The sequence below is a fragment of the Ammospiza nelsoni genome, chromosome 11 (genome assembly GCF_027579445.1).
Source record: "Ammospiza nelsoni isolate bAmmNel1 chromosome 11, bAmmNel1.pri, whole genome shotgun sequence".
Taxonomy (NCBI): Eukaryota; Metazoa; Chordata; class Aves; order Passeriformes; family Passerellidae; genus Ammospiza; species Ammospiza nelsoni.
This window is the reverse complement of record NC_080643.1, coordinates 2,420,341-2,438,865: the sequence shown is the minus strand read 5'-3', so window position 1 is coordinate 2,438,865 and position 18,525 is coordinate 2,420,341. Positions and strand designations below refer to the sequence as shown.

Here is an 18,525-nt window from a genome sequence, read left to right as displayed (position 1 = left end):
AGAAAATGTGACTGCCACAGAGTGGATCCCTTCAGACCCCAAACTTGCTATTTCCCTTAAAGGATGACAGATTTTTGTGAGAGGAGCAGACCAAGAGAGGAATAGAAATAATCCCTGTGTTGCTCTCAGCACAGAACTGGTGAAAAAAAAATGGATTTGTGTCATTATGAGGCAACAACATTGTTTTATGTGTCAGGGGAAAAAGAGAAATAGTCCATTATTTAGATCAGCACCAGTAAATGGATGTTTTTAAGGCTGAAAAGCAGGGCCATCTCCTCCTTATCATCTCCATTCCATCTCCTAAACTCCTGGTGAACCTGTGAGAGAGCCTGGGCTGCGAGAGGGAGCGCGAGCCAAGGCTCAGAGTGACACAGAGTGACACCAGCAGGAGTTATTAGAGGAATTTATGAGCACAATCAGACACGAGCGTGACAAGGAGTTGGGGAAGAGCTGCAGTATCCAGGAAACAATCTGCATTATTAAGAGCAGAACTCCAGGGAAGGTGTGATGAGCTTGACAAAGTGCAGACACTTCACTACGGGATCCTCCTCAAAGTCTCTCCCTCTAAACCAGAAGCACTTTAAAGCCCATTAGAGACCAAACTCTATTTTGGGGTTTTACCACTGCAGCTCCAAGGAAATGTGTAGAAACTCGATGATGGAGCAGCTTTGCAGGGATGTGAGCTGAAAATGAGGCTTTTACAGTGTTTTGTCTGCAGCTGTTGGGATGGGTTTGATAGTGCTGGGGGAGCAGCAGGTTGGGATTGGCCAAGGCTCCAAAGGTGGCTCTGAACTGGTGTCAGTGTTGGTGTGAAACTGGTCTGAACCTCCCTGAAATGGGGCATAACCAGCACAGCTTCCTGAGAGCTGAAAGAAAGACTAGAAAAGGAAACTTTATTGTTAAATATTTTAGATCCTTGTCCCATGGAAAGAGTCCCCAGAGAGGAAGGAGAGTTGTAACCACGGCGTTTCACTGTTCAGGTTTACCAATCAAACTATAAATCAAAGGATTTATTTTTTCCTTTCAATATGTACCCAAATTCAACAAGACACCTAAATCCATCTTTTGCAGCTGATATGAGAGTGATCCTTCAGCAAAGAAGGCACCTGAAAATTTGTTAATTAGCAATTTCTGCTATGGAACAGCCATTCCACAAAGCTGGCATTAGACAGACCCCGAAGCAGGGAGCTTAAATTCCAAAGACCCCTTAAATTCAACGTTTTCCTTGAACAAATCCTTGCTTTGCTCTGGAATATTAGCAGTGTTAAATCACCAGCCTCCAGTTTTGAAGGCAATTTATCTTGGGCACTTTAAAAAAGGAAGGGGAAATTTGGGATGTTGAATTGTTTTGTTTTTATCCATGTGGAAAATGAAAGTGTGACTCCTTGATAATGCAGTCATGGATTTCTTGGGACAGAACATTTTTTTTTTTAATGTTCTAAATGCGGTGGTTTTGTCTTAAAACAAAGGACAACCTTTGTAAGAAGTTTGGTGAAATCATGTGTTTTGGTAGAGGCTCCAAAAGGCAAAAAGTTGCTTTTGATAAGGGATGAAGGAATGATAAGAGAATGAGGAAAGATCCCCTTTGCTGTGGAAAGACAGATTTTGATATTCTTCAATTCTGATGAATCAATAACTGTAAGAGTTTACAACAAACAGTTTGATGCAGGAATGAAACCAGAGAAATTTCACTTCTTGTGCCACCAGAATGGCACAAAATGGATTAAGGGTGCAGGAACTGCTTGGGAAGCACACAGAAATAGGACGTAAAATTGGAAAGGAAAATACAGAGCAGGGGGATGAAAAGGGAGGTAGAACCAGCTAAACATGGAATTTTCACAATATATGAAATATATTTCGCAATAACATCATTGAAACCCTCAGGATTTTTCCCTCTGGAGATTTCTCTGGTTAATTTTGAGTTTTCCCTGCACTTTTCCTGGGTGCTCAGGACCGTGGTGGTGAGGGAATAATTGGAATAATTCCCCAGCACCCTGTTGTAATTTGGGCACTTAAGCAGCAAAATCATTTGCATCGGGACTTTGCCAAGTGCTCCTCACGGCCTGGGGTGAGACAGCAGTGCTAAATTTACTTTTTCTTTTCTGTGTTAAACCAGATCATTTGGCATTGTCTCCTCTCAATTATTCTCTGTGATTCCAACAACATATTTTGGTGCATAAAGAGAGTGGAAATGCAAGCACTGAATAGAAGGGGATAAAAGAGGCTCCTTGGAGAGCTGATGCTAAAAGGCAACAGGTGAAAATCCTGTTAGATTGCAGTGTCCAGTTTAATGGATGAGGAAACAAAGCAGAAATGAAAAGGAAGTTCTGCCTCTGGAAAAAAAAATGCACTGCCAGGAGAAATAAATCTCTTGCTAAATATTTATATCCAGTCCTGGCCGTTCACAGCCCCTCACGTTTTTGAATTCTGGAATAGATTTATTTAAAATAACTGCATACATAAATAAGTGCATCCTAAATATACCTCTCTGTGTATTAGGAGACTCTAAGTAAAATTATTATTCTTATCATAAACCAGATAAATTTAAAGAGTTCTTCTGCCAAATAGATTTGGTCCTGGTTCCCAGCTGGTGCAAATTTGCATTTTTCCATGAAGGTCAAGGTTTTCCTGCTCTCACCCTGGAGTAGACAACCCTGTTTACCTGCTAAAAACCCAGAACTCCTCCAGAATAGCAAGTTCAAGTTCTTTAGTGTACCCAGGAATGGAAAACTTTCCTAAATCCTGATTACTATTCCAGCAAACATTTTGCTTTCCTAACCTGTTCTGGGTTTGTAGGAATTGTCTGCTGCATATCCAGCAGATGCAAATGCATCAATCCCTGCGTGTGTGACTTGTTTGGAGTGCAGGGCAATTATCCAGGAATAAAATCAATTTCTAACAAATCATCTGCCATGTGCAAAGCAGGCCTCTAATAGTAATTAAAGTCATAAAATGGATTAATGTTTCTCTCTATCTCTTCCTTTTACCCACTGGTAAAAACAGCTCATACATGAGTTCTAGGAAAGAGCATGAACTGCAGAAGGAATTCATTAATAAGCAACAAATAATCACAAATAAATTCATTTTAGGCCCAGGATTGCATCATGATTTTCAAGCAACGTGATACAGCTGATCATGTGAAATGACTTTGAAGTGACTTTGAGGGAATTTAAATGTTCATATGGAGCTTGTAGCAAAAATAAAAACATATTTAATGCATAAAAAGGGAAAAATAGATAATTTTGTTCTAAATGCGCCAAAACATTCTCTGTAATAAAATGAATCTGAAATTGTACCTCTGTTTAGCTCACATTGACATGTTCTTCTCCAATACACTCAAACACACAGCTTATAATCAAGTTTTCTTCTCAAATTGCCAATTTAAATACAAAAAAAAAGTCTATAAGTTATTCCCTGACTTGAAACACAGCCATCTTCTCAAAATCTAAACAGTGGTTAATGTTAAAGTTGTTAAAGAAGGTCATGGCTATTTATATTTATTAAACCCTAATAACTCAATAATTTTAATGGAGAACAGTGGAATTAATAACTTAATAATTTTAATGGAGAACAGTGGAATTAATAACTCAATAATTTTAATGAAGAACAGTGGAATTTCTCCTCACTCTGGGCAGAGAAGCTTTCCTGTTGGATTAAGCCTTTTTCTGACCCAGAGATGGGGCAACTGAGAGGTGTTTTAAAAACTTCTATTCCATTTTGAGTCTCATGAGAAGGGTGAGACAGTACAGATGTTAGAATTCATGCCAGCACAATAAGAAGCCAACAATTTTTTAATTACAATACATTATAAGCATTTCTTGGCCTGTCAGCTTTAGCCACCCCATGCTGTAAATGCCTTAAAGCCAATCATCTAAAATCACCCCTTATGGGTCTCATTCCAATGCATCTTTCACAGTTCTATTTCTCCAAAGTATCTAGAGTTATTTGCAAAGCTCTATGAATCCATTTCCAGCACATTCCCAATTTCCAGTCCTTGTCCTTCCTCCTGCCAGCCTTGGCTGGTGTGGAGCCCTCTCAGGGCATCCCCTGCACCCACCCAGGGCTCAGGATCCCTCTTGGATCACACAAACCCTTCTGGATTTTCCATGGGGGATCCTTTAGAAACTCCAGCTTGGTGTTGTTTCAAGGACTTCTTCGTCTTCCTCCTCTTCCTCCTCTCCTTTTGCATTCCACCAGCATCCAGCTCTGGAGCTCCAGCAGAAGACAGAAATCATTTGTATTCCTCATCCCATCTCCAGATCATCTTCAAACCTGTCTAGACATCAAAGCAATCTGTTTGCTGCTCTGATTATTCAACTTGGCTGTGTCCCCTATCTTAAAATACATAGATTATGCTAAATTAAGTCCAATTTCATCCAGAAACCAGCTGATTATTTTCTTCCTTTTCCTCATTATCCAAGAGATTCTAAATGATAGCAATAAACAGCAACGGCATCACAAGGAGGAAGGGGATGGGAAGGATCCTCATTTCACACTGAATCATTACTTGTTAAACAATAAGCCTTGAAATTAACTTTCCCTCCTGACACCCCTGCATTCACAAATGCAAATAAAATGATTACAGCCTTCATCTTGGGCAAAAATAATGGTCATGGATGGTTCAGCTAATCTTAAAGTCACTCTGGAATTGCAGCCTTGCTTGTTCCTATTTCTGTTGGTTAGAATTCCACCTAATCATGGTTTAAATCCATGGTCACCCAGGTCAGCCCAGATCTAGTCCTGGCCACTTTATTTATTGCTGCACTGCAGTATATGGCTATTAAAAAATCCAAATATTTCCTGACAGCTCTCGGGGGAAATCTACAGTTCATAATTTCCTTTCATGGTACTATTAATACTTCCTGACAGGCTGAAAGCCAGTTGTTAATAATCTGGAAGATTTCCAGGTTCTTGTCTAAAATTAGCTTCAGTTTCACTTCTGGGTTTGTTTTTTTTTTTTTCTTTTTTTTTTGGCAAATTTTAACCCTGATCCAGAAATTTCTGAGGCAGGAGTGGCAGGTGGATGCCCTGGTGCCTTCTGCAGGTGCTTGTCCTTGAACCTCCTGATTCAAAAGAACATTTCTCCAACTCCAAAACTCCAGGGATGTTTTGCTCAACTCCACATTCCCTTTGGGAAGAAAGTTTGGTAGATTGGAATGGAATTCTCTGTGTCCAGTGGGGAAAGAAATTGCCTTGATTTATTTTTTTAAGGTGTTGTGAAGGCCACCAGCTGGAGGACCAGGTGTGTAAGAAGTGCAGCAGCAAAAATAATAAATACTAAAGATACTGTTTATTTGAAAGGAGAGCCCCATAAAGATATCACAATGCCTTTAATATGGATTTTAATAAAAAGATCTGGGCTATTGAATGTGAAGAAGCAGAAGATTAAACTGCCAACACCTAATAAGAGACTTTAGGGTGGCACAAATGAAAGTGTTGCTGGGATATCAGGCTCAGAGAGAAACAACTGCTGCATGAGATCTTGAAAGAGATTAAGTCTTCAAAATATTATTGTAAAAGTTTATCAACAATTCCTTTATTAACCTCCATATCTTTGAAGAAACCTTCACACTGTCTTTTGATGATATTCTCATTTTGATCCTCTTCTTAGTGAAGAAATGGGAATTTTGCTGCTGACTTCAGTCAAAACAGAATCAATTTTTTAAATCATTATTACACTGATAATATTTGGAAGGAGGTTTTCTTAAGCTTTCACTCATAGATATGAAGTAGATATTAAACTTTTCACCTGGGAAGAACAATGTGTGCTCTTCATTCCAGTGCTTGGTGCCATCAAGATCTGCAGCTTTAGTGTTTGTGAACAAGTTAAAAGAAAAGTAATAATTGGTTCAAAAGTGATATTATCAGATTTGGTAAATTTAACACTTTCAGATCTCTTCAAAAACTTTATTTCATAGTGTATTGTATTGAAAATTGATCAACACCTACATTTCAGCCAGGCGTTGGAAGCATTTTTATCAGACTTTTTCCATCTCAATGTTTGCTCAGCAATTGCTGCAGTTTGTATTAAATGACTGTGAGAGAATCTTCTTGTTGTTGGAAATTATCTTGATGATGAAAACTTCCAAACTCTAATTCACATGGAAAATGTTCTCTCATTCTCTCCTGTAGTTCCCACAAATCTCTGAGGGCTGAACTGATGCTTTCATCCCACCAACACTTCCAGCACAGATTTCACACAGGTGTTGGAGGTTCATTCCCACTTATTTAGGGATTAAAATGAGAGCAGCATTGTTTTAACCAAAGAATGAGCAATCAGCCCTTTCAGGCTGATTACTGGAATTGCTTAGTGTATAAACTTTAAAAAAGGGTGCCAAAATACAGCTTAAAATGGGGTTGTATGAGATAGCTACACCTGCACGAGGGCTAGGACTGGGTTATTCTCTGTAATATTCATTATCACTTAAGCACTTTGCTGTTGAAAGACATTTTAATGCTGATTTGTCAACAGCACAGCCCACTGGGGTTTCTACCTTTCAGCCTTTGTATTTGGGTTAAGTACAGCAAACTCTCTCATTGGCTCTTGCCTGTGCAGCCAGGGTTATTTACAGCTGGAATGCCCACACAAGGTTTGGCACACAGCAAATAATCAAAATTATTTAAAAGATATTTAAATCCTTCCTTGTCTTGTACTTGGCTGTTAAAGAACGTGTGAATCCTGACAAGGATGTTTAGAATCATGGAATGGGTTGAGTTGCAAGGGACCTTAAAGCCCATCCAGTGCCACCTGTGCCATGGGGAGGGACAGCTTCTGATGCCTTGTGCAGGCTGCCCTAGAGCAGAGGCTGGGCAGAGTCACAGAATAAAGCAGGGATTTATTCACAGCATCTCCTCCATGGACCCACCTTGGGCAGCACCAGAGCCCAGCCAGGGATGCACCCAAGATGAACCAAAATGGCCCCAAAATGCACGGCCGGGCACGGGCTCTGTCCCTGGGATCAGCTCTGCTCCATTTGCCCCTTGCAGTTCATTGTCCCATTCCAGCTTTAGCCCTGCAGTCCCACCCTGCTTGTTTTTCTCTCTGCAGCCCACGGGGTTTGTGCTCCTGGGCTGAGATTTGGGTCATTTGTCCTTGGTGCCCAGCTGGAGCAGGAATTGTTTTGTCTCCCTGCTCTGTGCACAGAGCTCACCATGCCCTGATGCGAAACTCAAAACTGCACAGCACTAAAGCAGCACAGAATGTGAAAAATAGAAAAGTTAAACCTGAGGTATCACTTCCACTATCCCAGGCTGCTCCCAGCTCCATCCAACCTGGCCTTGGGCACTTCCCAGGATGTGCATCCACAAATTCCTCATGCCAGGGCCATTTCAATGCTGGTGAGTCCATCTGGGACAGTGAGTGAGGCCTCATCAGACACCAGAGAAAGTCCATCCCATTCCTCCTCAAATGTCTTAATTTGGGGAGTTTAAGGCACCAAAAGCCACTGTAGTGTCCCACCATGTAGGATCTCAATGTCACCTGCAACACAACGAGCTGTTTGCTCGGAGTTGGGAAAATGTTTTGAAAACACAAGATTTAAACCCTCCCCGAGGGCTCCATGCACTGAATTTGAATTGCAAACGAGCCACAATATTTTCAGTTTCCCTAGGAAAAGTAAGCAATAGCAGTCAGGAGTAAAAACCAAATGGAAATCCAAGTCCTTTTGTGAGAGAGGAAAAACAGGAGCGATCAGTATCGGAAACCTTTGTTAAATAGCACGGGGTGCTTTTCTCCCTCAAAATATGGTTCAATAATTCTAAATAAGCACTGAGAACTCCAACAGCATACGTAAATCTTGCTGGAGCCTGGCAAACTGGTCGCTTCTGCTCCTGCCCTGGTAGCTGCGAGTGTTTGCTATTCACTCTGCTATGGATATCTGGAAAATAGTTTGAGTGCAGAAAGCGCCTCAGGGATAAAAAGTTTGAAAAGAAAAATGTAGCTGTATATCATTGGCATTCATGAGAAAATTCACATTAGATGCCTTGGAATCAGGTGCTCAGGAGACAATAGAGAGATCAGGAGCAATGGTGTGCCAGGAATGCAAGCCTGGCTGGGACAGACTTATTTCCTGGCACATGAGGAATACAAAAGTGTGGAAGGCCAAACTCAGAAGATAATAGAGATGTGTGGAAGCTGGTGGGAGGGAAAGCTGAGGCTGCAGAATAAAAAGGCTGTGCATGCACTCTCTGGATTAAAGCCTTTCCCTCCACATTTCCATTCCTTTCTTCTGCCATACAGATCTCATTCCATAGATGGTCACAACAATAAACCTGGAGTGAAGCTCCTCCAGCACCACTGTGGAATTTGGCCCCAAATCCCTGTTGTTACACTTTTTAGTTTTTTTTCTCCCATCAGGTCAAAGAGTTGCTCTTTCTGCAAGCACAGCTACATTTTGCCATGGGTAAAAATGTCAATTTGCTGGAATTTAGCTGAGAGCAAAATCTCGTCATTCCCAGGGCCTGACAGGTTTTACCCCAGTTCAATGTCACATCACCACCTGAACCAACTTTTACTTGCAGAAAACTTTACAGAAAATTGTGGCAGAAGTGGGAAATGGGGTTTATTTTCATGAAAATTCAGATGACACCAGAAGAGCAGCTTTGTATTTTGTCACAGATTTGGTCCTGTAAATGTTTTGTCACTCAAAAAATAAATGGTTGAAGAAATTAAAGGTCTTGAAAACCAAAGCCTCGGCACCAGGTTGGGATCAGTGAAGAGCAAGACATTAGCAGTTAAATTAATATGTTAAATATATGTCAGATTATTTTAATTAATAAATGAATCCACAGCCTGTTCCCTTCTAAAGTCCAAGGAAAACAGCAGTGCAACTGAAACCTCCAGCCCCACAACAAGAGAGCCTTTCCCTCCACGTGCCAAGGGCCAAGTAAACACTCAAATCCTACTTTTAGACAGAATTTTTCAATATTCCAGATGTCCAGGAGGGAATGTTTGATGGCAGCAATAGTTTTGTGTCCTTTCTTTCCAATATTACCCAGAGTGTCTGCAAGGAGGAGCAGGTGCAGCTCAAATCATCCATTGCTGACCTGGGAATTTTTTCTACCTTTTTCCATAGATTCACCTCCTATATATCCCACACATTTGGATGTCCCAAGAGAAAATATCTCTCCTTCCTCACAGATCAGAAGTGAAAATGACAGGTATAAATTATCTGAGGACTGAGTTCTTTCCTATGGACTTGTTTTCTCTAATGGGAAAACAACAAAAAATGATGTTGCCTCCTTCTGTAACAAACATATTTGTATAAATTACATCCTGCTGACAAATGGACACACAATCAGGATTTTTAGGGGGAAATGTAATGTTTCCCTCATGATCACATTTAACATATTTTGTTTTCCATCCATCTCTCTGCTCAAACCATGGCATAACAATTAGAATAAGTGATAGCAGCACATCCAGGAAACAAAGGGTATGATGGCAGAATTTATCTTGTTACATTTCTTGATTTAACGCCAGTCTGGGATTTCTGGTCTGAACCAGATTTTTCTTATGCTATAAATATTTCAGTTTTTTCATTTATTCTTGATTTAGTTTGACAGTAAATAATCCCATGGAAGCAGCTGTTGGAAAGATGTTGTAAAAAATATTAAGTGCCTGCTTGCCAGTTCAGTCCTTGTGTATGTCAAAGGGAAGGGAATAAAACAGTTGGGTAACTTAAAGGAAATATTTGTGTGTGTGTGTGTATATTTACAGTAATGCCCCATAATTTGCAGTCCTAGGAGCAGAAGAATTACAGTTCTGAGGATTGATCAATGCCTTCTATGAATACAAAGAGTTTGGGTTGTATATTCTCGATATTGGCAGCTGCAGGTTCTTGTTTCAGGGTTCCAAAAGACTCATCCATAACCCAACAAGAGGAGAATAGAAAGCAGGGAGGGTTTCAAAAGGATATTTCCTTGCAAAATAAAGGATATGTCCTCTTGGAAAAGGCAAGGTCTGGCCAGTTATTTGGCTTTTATTGGTTATTTTTTGTTCGGAATATCAGGCAGTATGTGAGTAAATCTGGTCAGTTATTTGGCTTTTATTGGTTATTTTTTGTTCGGAATATCAGGCAGCATGTGAGTAAATCTGGTCAGTTATTTGGCTTTTATTGGTTATTTTTTGTTTGGAATATTTTTTGTTTGGAATATTTTTTGTTTGGAATACTTTTTGTTTGGAATATCAGGACGTATGTAACTCTGGATGGTCGAAGTCCATTCCCCAATTTTCTTTGGCAACTCTTGCACCTTTAGAAGGGATTTCTGCACTAAATAACTCACACACCCAATGTGGAAGGACCAGAAACTGAATATATTTGGGAGATCTTGAGGAAAAGGAGTTGGATGGGACCAGCACTGGGAGGTGCTCCCTGTCCAAGAAAACAAGCACAGAAAAATACCCAGCACAGGAGGGGAATCCAGATTGAAATGCCAAGGAAAATGTGCAAAATTCGTGGCAATAACTGCAGCAAAAGGGGACAAATTGCAGACAAACGCTGGTTGTTATCTGCTAACAGCCAACTTGGCACCCACCAGGATGATTTGTCAGCAGATGGGAAATTTGAGCCTCCTCACCCTGGGGTGCTGCACACAGGCCCTGGGTGCTTGGGGAATCTTCTCCCTCCTCCAGGGAAAAAAAATCTAAAACTGGGACAGGTAAAGTCACAAAATTATTACAGGAAGAATTAGATGACATCTAAGTAATTAATTAAAATACTAACAGTTTTTGATCTGAAGGGATACATTCTGTTCATGAAGGACGAGGGAAAACATATTTAAAGAGGGTATTTATTTTTTTTTTTGTCTCAGATATCACAGATATGTACGCGAGCTTCAAGACAAATATTGACAAGCAGGAGAAAGGGTGTGAAATAAATATGATGTGATTCAATAAGGGAAAGCACCAGGTTTTCCACTGAAGCAGAAATAATCAATGCCTACCTTCAGTATCACCAGGTGGTTTAAAGGAGGGGTTGGAGTGGAACCTGGACTGAAGGCAAGTGCTCTAAAAAAGCACCCAAAAGTATTAAAAAAGAAAGGAAATATTGATTGAGGCTGTTTAGGTGCCACTTTGTGCAGGGTTGATATATAAAGGTACAATCCAGCTCATCCTTCTGTGTTTCTACTTTGGCAGAATTATAATTTAATACTTTTTAATCCTTTTCCTTTCAAACACTTATAAATTTTGCAAATGTTCTTCAGTAGATCACAGCTGTGTGTGAAGTAGGACATCATGAAAAACTGAAAGAAACTCTGGGGTTTTTCCATCCTCTTTTTCCAAAATTTAGAAGCTTATCAAGTTTTGATCATTCCTCAGGATTTTAAGGGTCTCCCTTGAGACCACCTGCATATTTATAGTTGAAGTTTATAGAAAATGTTAACAAAATTAAGTCCCTTCCAGAAGATTTGGATTTCTTAATTTTCTAATAAAACATCTCTCTCACCCTATGAGCAATAAGTCCCAGGGCAACCCTGGATGAGATCTTTTCACACTGCTGTGAAAAATGAGTCAAGTGAGAAGAGAATATGGATCCATAAGTGTGCCTCATAATTGTAATTTCTCAGTGGAAAATTTTCAGCACTTAAAAGGTTTGGAATGATTTTACAATTTTGTAAACTCATTTTATTAAGTGATTTCTGGTTTCAGCTGCTTTATGAACTGATCCCCCACAGTAAATCACTCGTTTGCCCTTTGGGAGTATAGGCCAAACAGATACTTTTTCCTGCCTTAATTCATCATCTGTTGACTGAAATGTCAAAGGAAATTAGAGGAAATTGTTATGTAAATCCTTACTGGGGATGGCTCATTTCTGAAGGATCAAACCTCTCACAGAAAAGGTGTTTTTGTCTTTTTACATGGGGTGAGTGTGACACTGTGATCCCTTCTGCTCCCGTGGGAGATCAATGATTGATCACACATTCACCGAAGGATCCTGGCTGCGATCAGAACCAAACCACGATGGAATCTTGGAATCCCACACTGGTTTGGGTTGGGAGGGACCTTAAATCCCACCCAGCGCCACCCCTGCCGTGGCAGGGACACCTCCCACCGTCCCAGGTGCTCCAATGTCCAACCTGGCCTTGGGCACTGCCAGGGGCACATTCTGGGAATTCCATCTCAAACCCTGCCAGGGAACAATTCCTAATTCCCAGTATCCCATACAAACCTATTCTTTACCAGTGGGAGCCATTCCCTGTGTCCTGTCCCTGCAGGCCTTGTCCCCAGTCCCTCTGCAGCTCTCCTGGAGCCCCTTCAGGCCCTGCAAGGGCTCTGAGCTCTCCCTGGAGCTGCTCCTCTCCAGCTCCCCCAGCCTGGATCCAGAGGGGCTCCCTTTGATGGAACAAGAAATATCTTAACATTTGATGAACATTTAGCAGTTGAAAAAAGCCCTTTTTTTCCAAACACCTTTTCCTCCATCCCTGCACAGTCTGGCAGAGGGAGCACAGGCAGATTTTTCTTTCCTACTTGGAGAAACTCCCTCCCATCCAAGAGGTCTCTGTGCCACATGGAGGGGATGGGAGGAACCCCAACATTACCTGTGATTTTCATTTTGGAATTATTTTTGTTCCATCCCATTGCATTTGCAGTGCCTGAGTCTCCAAAAGGTGCAGTACAAGGTGATTTTACCTGGGGAATTTTGGGGTATTGATTTGGGGTCTGTGCTTTAATTGCCCAATATCTCTTCCTGTTTTTGCAGAATATCCAGGTAGTCACAGGAAGACACACTTTACTTTCTTCCACTGATTGGATGGGAGGAATTTTTGACCTTGGAAAGTGGAGATGGTGTTGCTATGGAAACTAATAAGTCTGCTGCCATTCATGAGCTGCAGCACAGGTAAAATGTTCCACTATTAGTGTTTGTGATTGATAAATCTCTGTCAGTGTCATAGTTCTTGGAGAAAGGAGCAGCAATTACCAAAATTAACAGCCCTTTTTTGTATGAACAAGTGACTAAGGAGCTTTTCATTAGGACACACTTTAATTTTGAACAACTCCAGGCGCTGCCTTTAAACCAGAAAAGCACTTTTCAGGAGCATAAGAAAGCTGGAATCCAGGTAATAGCTTTAAAAAATAGTCTAAGCTGTAACAGTGAGAAAGAAGAACAATTGTTACTTGGGGGACAACATCATGAAAACATTCCTTGGCCACAATATCAGCAAATTAGGCTGGATTGAAAACCAGACCAGTTTGGGAGCACTGAATTAATGGTTTGGATTCCACATTTCACATCACACCCTTCAAGTGCTTCCATGTAAGTGAAGCATCTTTAAATCACAGTTAACTGAAAGGCAAATTAAATTATTTATTTATGAAGGGTGAGAATCATAAGGACTGTCAATATAAATGCATAAAAAGGCAAGATAATCTTGCTTAAAGCCCAAAGCAAATGCAATGACAATGGAGTGGTGATGGACCCTCATCCTCCCACCCTGACACTGCTCAGGTTGGATCAGAGGGCAGAATGTGCTTGGAAGAAGGAGAAATGCCTCCCCCCATTCTCCTTCCTGAATATCCCCTGTGTTTATTTAAAATATCAACAGTTTGTAGCATATTGTGAGGTAAAATGTTCTTTTCTGCCTGGCTGGGCATTGCTCACAGTGAGGGTTTGGTGCTCTGAGTTCACTCCTGCTCTGAACCTTTCTTCTAATTAAAAGCATATAACTTGACAATGCTGCTTCATAGAGCCATAAAAATGGGATTAACTCCTGTGGCTCATTACAGCTCCTCTCCAAACAGGCACTGAGTGGGAGCTGAACTCTTTGAGGTTCTAATGAATTTGGGGATGGACTGACCCCTCACACTTGGCTGTGATAGAAACCATGACAACTGACTTTTGTCTCCAATTAATGCATTGAACTCTAAATAGTCAGGATATTACTCATGTACTTACAAGGAAATTGTATTAAAGTAACCTCAAATGGTACTTAAATTAATTATGTAGTGCATGAGTCAGCAGCTGTTTGAAGTGGAGAAACAGAGCAGAGGGCAGACTTCAGTACCATTTTAAAATACAATTTAAATGAACCTCAATGCTGTTTTATCTAAATGTGAAATGTAAACCTCAGGATGAAAAAAAAAAAAAAAAGCAAATCTCAGGATCAGACTTTCTGTTAAATCAATACAAAGTTGCTATTTCAGTAATAAACAGCCAGAACATTAAGGACTAAAAATCTTGGAGTATATAAAAATATTGTGATATATAAAATATTCCAAGTGAGCGGTTGCTCATTTAAGCCCAGCTTTGCTGAACTTATCTCAACAACCACGTGTTTAGGACCCAAATGTTCTTTAATTCCTCATTGTCCCACTCAGCCCTCTTGGGCTCCTCTCACAGACCCTTCCCTCCTTTACTACTCTGAGTAAAGCACTTGTAGCAGTCTGTCAGAGCACAGGATTCCCCTGCAATTCCTCGATTTCTTGGGAAATATTGGGAAATGGATGGTGGTCCTGGAATCTGAATGGCTGGAGGAGCAGGAGAGATGCATGAGGGACAAGATATTCTCACACCCATGATTTGTATCTCCAAAAAGAACCTTTTCCTTCATTTTTTTCCTTTTATTTCCCCCCAGGCTTTAGTTTTTGTCATCTTCATCATTTTTGCCAGAGGATCCTCTTTAACAAGCCCAGTCCCAGGCTTTAAACCTGAGTTAAAAGGTACTGGGAGCTCACTTTTAGATGAACATGTTCAGCTTTTAAAGGCTTAAAAATAGCTAAAAATGCAAATGTTCCATATTCCCAGGCACCAAGAGCAGCTCACAACGGCCCTTTTGTCCTGCTCCTGCTCTCAATTAAAGGAACAGCAAAAGCTCCCACTGACTTCACTGGGATAAGTTAATTTATTCCTGGGTATAAATTAACTCCATTGATTTCAGCAGAGCTCCGCTGATTTTCACTCCATGACATCCTGAAATATGCCTGATGGTAACAGTCAAACTGCACTTATGGCAAAACTTCTCTGATTTATCACATGGAAGGCTCACATCAATTTAGGAATAATAGAAAAGAGTGGGAAGGTGAGGAAGCAGCCCTGGTGCTGAGCAGAGCAGTTTTGTGGCTGGGGATGGAAGGGTAATTCAGGGTGTTGGATGGCATTGGTCACTCATTTCCTCCTTGTTTCTACCTCAATTCCACCTGACATGCGGAATGAAAATGATTCTGACCTATAAATTAATTTTAAATCTCAGGATTAAATGTGCTGTGCAGAAGAACTGGATATTATTAGCACCCCAAAATGGCAATTCAATTACTCAAAAATCAAACTGCCCTCTATATTGTCTTTATAGGCAAAAAATCGTGGAAAGAATAATGTTCCCTCCAACTCTTATTTTCCAGCAAAGCTTTTTTATGTGTCTCAACGAGGGTCTTTAGGGTTTTCTTGCAGTGCCTTAGGGGACAAAATAAAATAAGGTAATGCATGCACAGTGACACAGCGAGGGAACAGATTAGATTTTTTTTTTTTTCATAACCCATTGCTATTTAAATGAGATAATCTGATCTAAGCAGAGCACCAGAGGCAAGAAGGGTGATGCAGATAAACTCAGAGATCATTACTTTAAATTCTGTGTACTTGCTATAGGGATGTACAACAACCATCTCCTGACATCATTGCAATTTAAACGTTATTTGATATGAATATGTTAGGAAAGAGCCTTCACTTTCTGGATTAAAGATGCAGACAGGATTTTGGGAAGTTGAAATGAACAGACCTGTCTAAAGTGCTCAATAAAATAAAATAATTGTCTCTTCACACAAAAACTCTCTCAGGTTTTGCTCCTATGGCTGCTCCTGGATTGTGCTGCTTCCTCTGGAGTTGTTGTGCAAGGCAGGTTGCCAAGAATATCTTGATAAGACAGAATTTTATTTTCATTTTTAATATAATATTTCTGTCCTAAGTGTCCATCAGATGTAGCTCAGGCTGTTCTTTGGGGGTGCCAGCTCAGGTTCTCCATCAGGATGGAGGAAATTCCCTCACCTGTCTCTCTCTGGTCCCTCCATTCTCTCCTGCATCAATAAGGAATTACCTCCTGATAATTCCAAGGGTCTGTCTTCCTCCTGGACAGCTGATCCCAATTTTCTGTGTTCCTCCTGTTCCTAAAGGGAAATGACACCTCTTTCACCTGATTCCTGGTGGCCTCTTCCCTTCCAATAAATCCCTTTGCACACATGGAGAGGTGGCCCTGGTCACTGTCCTTTGTCACTGCCCTTTGCTCTGCTGATGGTCTTGGCCCCACCGTGCAAGCAAAGGGAATTCCAGGATTAAAGACAAGGAAAAAGCAGAATGGCCCTGAATTCTATCAGGCTGTGGACAGCAGAAATATCCCAAGCCAGTCTGACCTGAATTTGGAAATGAGGCATCAGCTGCATTTTCACACAGCCCTTTGGCTCCTGGCCTCCAAATCAATCCGAGGTGCAACCCCGACCTCCCAGGCTGGGCTTTTGGCCCATCATTTTGGAAACTGTTAAATTAGAGAGAGACATTTCCTGATGCAGAGTGTCCTGATCCTCCTCTGGGTCACAGCAGGATGAATATTGAACACAGCACATCCCACACTCTGCCTGCAGTGTCTGGCAGATTTATTGTTGGCATAACAGCACCTTTAGGGATGGAACAGCACACCATATATTTTAAGACAAGTGACATCTTTGCTATTTCTAACAGCAAAATGTGGAGATGAACTAGTCCAGCCTGGAAATGTTGAGGCTTCCCTGAACAACCAGAAGCACCTGGAGAGCTGCTGCTGAGTCAGACAATGATGATAATTAGGTGTCCCTTAGACAGCAAGGAGGTTACTGTGGTTTTGGGAAATAAAAAGCTGAATTTCTGTGAGGGACTCGCAAGGCTGGTACTGCAATGTCCCTCCCAGGAGAGGCAGCAGTGACGTTTGGAGAACTTTTGTTTGGTGCTGTGGGGTGCCAGGAGGTTCAGTTCATTCCCCAACAGTGAACAACAACCACTCCTGGTGCAGCAGAGACAGAGCAAAGGGAACCTTGTTCCCTGAAAGTTACATTTAGGGATGTGAGGGGGTCTGAGGCTTTCCACCAGGCTGTCCGGACAAAGTGACACCAGTGCCACTCACATTTCCCAAGAACTCTGTCACCCTGATTTTTTAAGGTTTTTTGAGCCTTCTGATGTTTACATTCTTGTAACAAACTTTCTCACACACTTTCTGTAAATAATTTATTGGTTTGCATTCTTTTATGGAGAAAGTTTGATGGACTGTTGGTTTGTGCAGTGTCATTGGAGAGGTGGCACTGTCACCCCCCAATCCACTGTCACTTTTGGAAATCTATAAATGTTGGAGTCAGAAAATAAAATTCCCTTTTCCTTCACCTTGAGAACAATGGTGTGTGTTGTTCTGAGTCCTATAGTGACAGGACTCCACAGCACCCCAAAGCTGGAGCCAGGAATTGTGTCCAACATTCCCTACCATGGGCTGGACTCACCCTACAGAAGAGTCTCCCTTATTGTGCTTCATCCCCCATAAAATCCCTTTTTGGGATTCCCCTGAGTGCAGGGATGTGGTGGAAAGAGCTGAGAGCTCAGGTGCTGTTTTAAGGTTCTCCTTTAGATTAGAACCTGCATTCCCTGTCAGGAAAATGTTATTTATGGTTCCTAGAGTGAGGTGGAGATGCTGCAGCTCATGGGTGTGAATTCACCAGAGTTTTATGTTTTCCATATTTTTTTTTATGTTTTATGTTTTCTAGTGTCTAAATTCTTTAGTCTGAAAGGCCTTGTCTATTTTTATGTGGTTTAAATAATTATTGCTTCCCAATCTTTTCAATTAGTTGCTTTGCATTATTTTTCCCCTTTTATTTAAATTTTACATTATTTTTTCCTGTTTCATATCAGCCCATTTTATCTCCCAACACAAAAGGCTCGTTAACTTTTTAAAATAACATTCTGGTACTTTAGAAGCCATTAATTTCTTTTTTCACTTATTTTTTTTGTTGCAACAGCTTCAAAGACAATTCAATTTTACCTTATTGTCACTGCCAAGAAGTAGAAATTAACAGGTGATTAAGCACTTCAAATATTTTGAGCATTTTCTATTGTCAACAATGGCAAATTTAAGTATAAAGAAATTAAACTTAAGAAAGCACAATAATATATTAGTGAAACAGTTTATTGAAGCATAACATTTTCAAGGAAAATTGCTGGGTTTAAGTAATTGGTTAAACAAAGTAATTGCTTAAACAAAGAGTAGGTTTAGATCAGATTTGAGAGATAAATTATTCCCTAAAATGGTTGAGGCCCTGGCACAGGTTGCCCAGAGAAGCTGAATTTTGAGATTCCCTATTTTAGAGTTACCAACATGGATTTTTTTGAGTTTGAGAACCAAATCCACTCCCTTTTAATCTCCACAGCCAATGGCTTAATTGAAGAATGGACACTTGAAACCTCAGATTTTATTATGGAGAGAATGATGACCATAAAATCATGGAGTCACTGAAGGGTTTGGCTTGGAAGGGACCTCAAGGATCATCTGTGTCCTACATGAAATAGAGAGAAACCCAGCTGGAGT

The 18,525-nt window shown here is 40.7% G+C and overlaps 1 protein-coding gene across 2 annotated transcripts in view; it reads left to right on the top strand.

Annotated features, from left to right (window-relative positions):
- Window positions 1-18,525, top strand: part of CNTN6 (contactin 6) — a 130,563-nt gene that overhangs the window by 11,559 nt on the left and 100,479 nt on the right. For both annotated transcript variants that reach the window (XM_059479999.1, XM_059479998.1), the window contains one exon: window positions 12,699-12,836. In XM_059479999.1, the coding sequence (XP_059335982.1) occupies window positions 12,782-12,836 (55 nt within the window). In that variant the 5' untranslated portion in view covers window positions 12,699-12,781. The remainder of the gene's footprint in view (window positions 1-12,698; window positions 12,837-18,525) is intronic.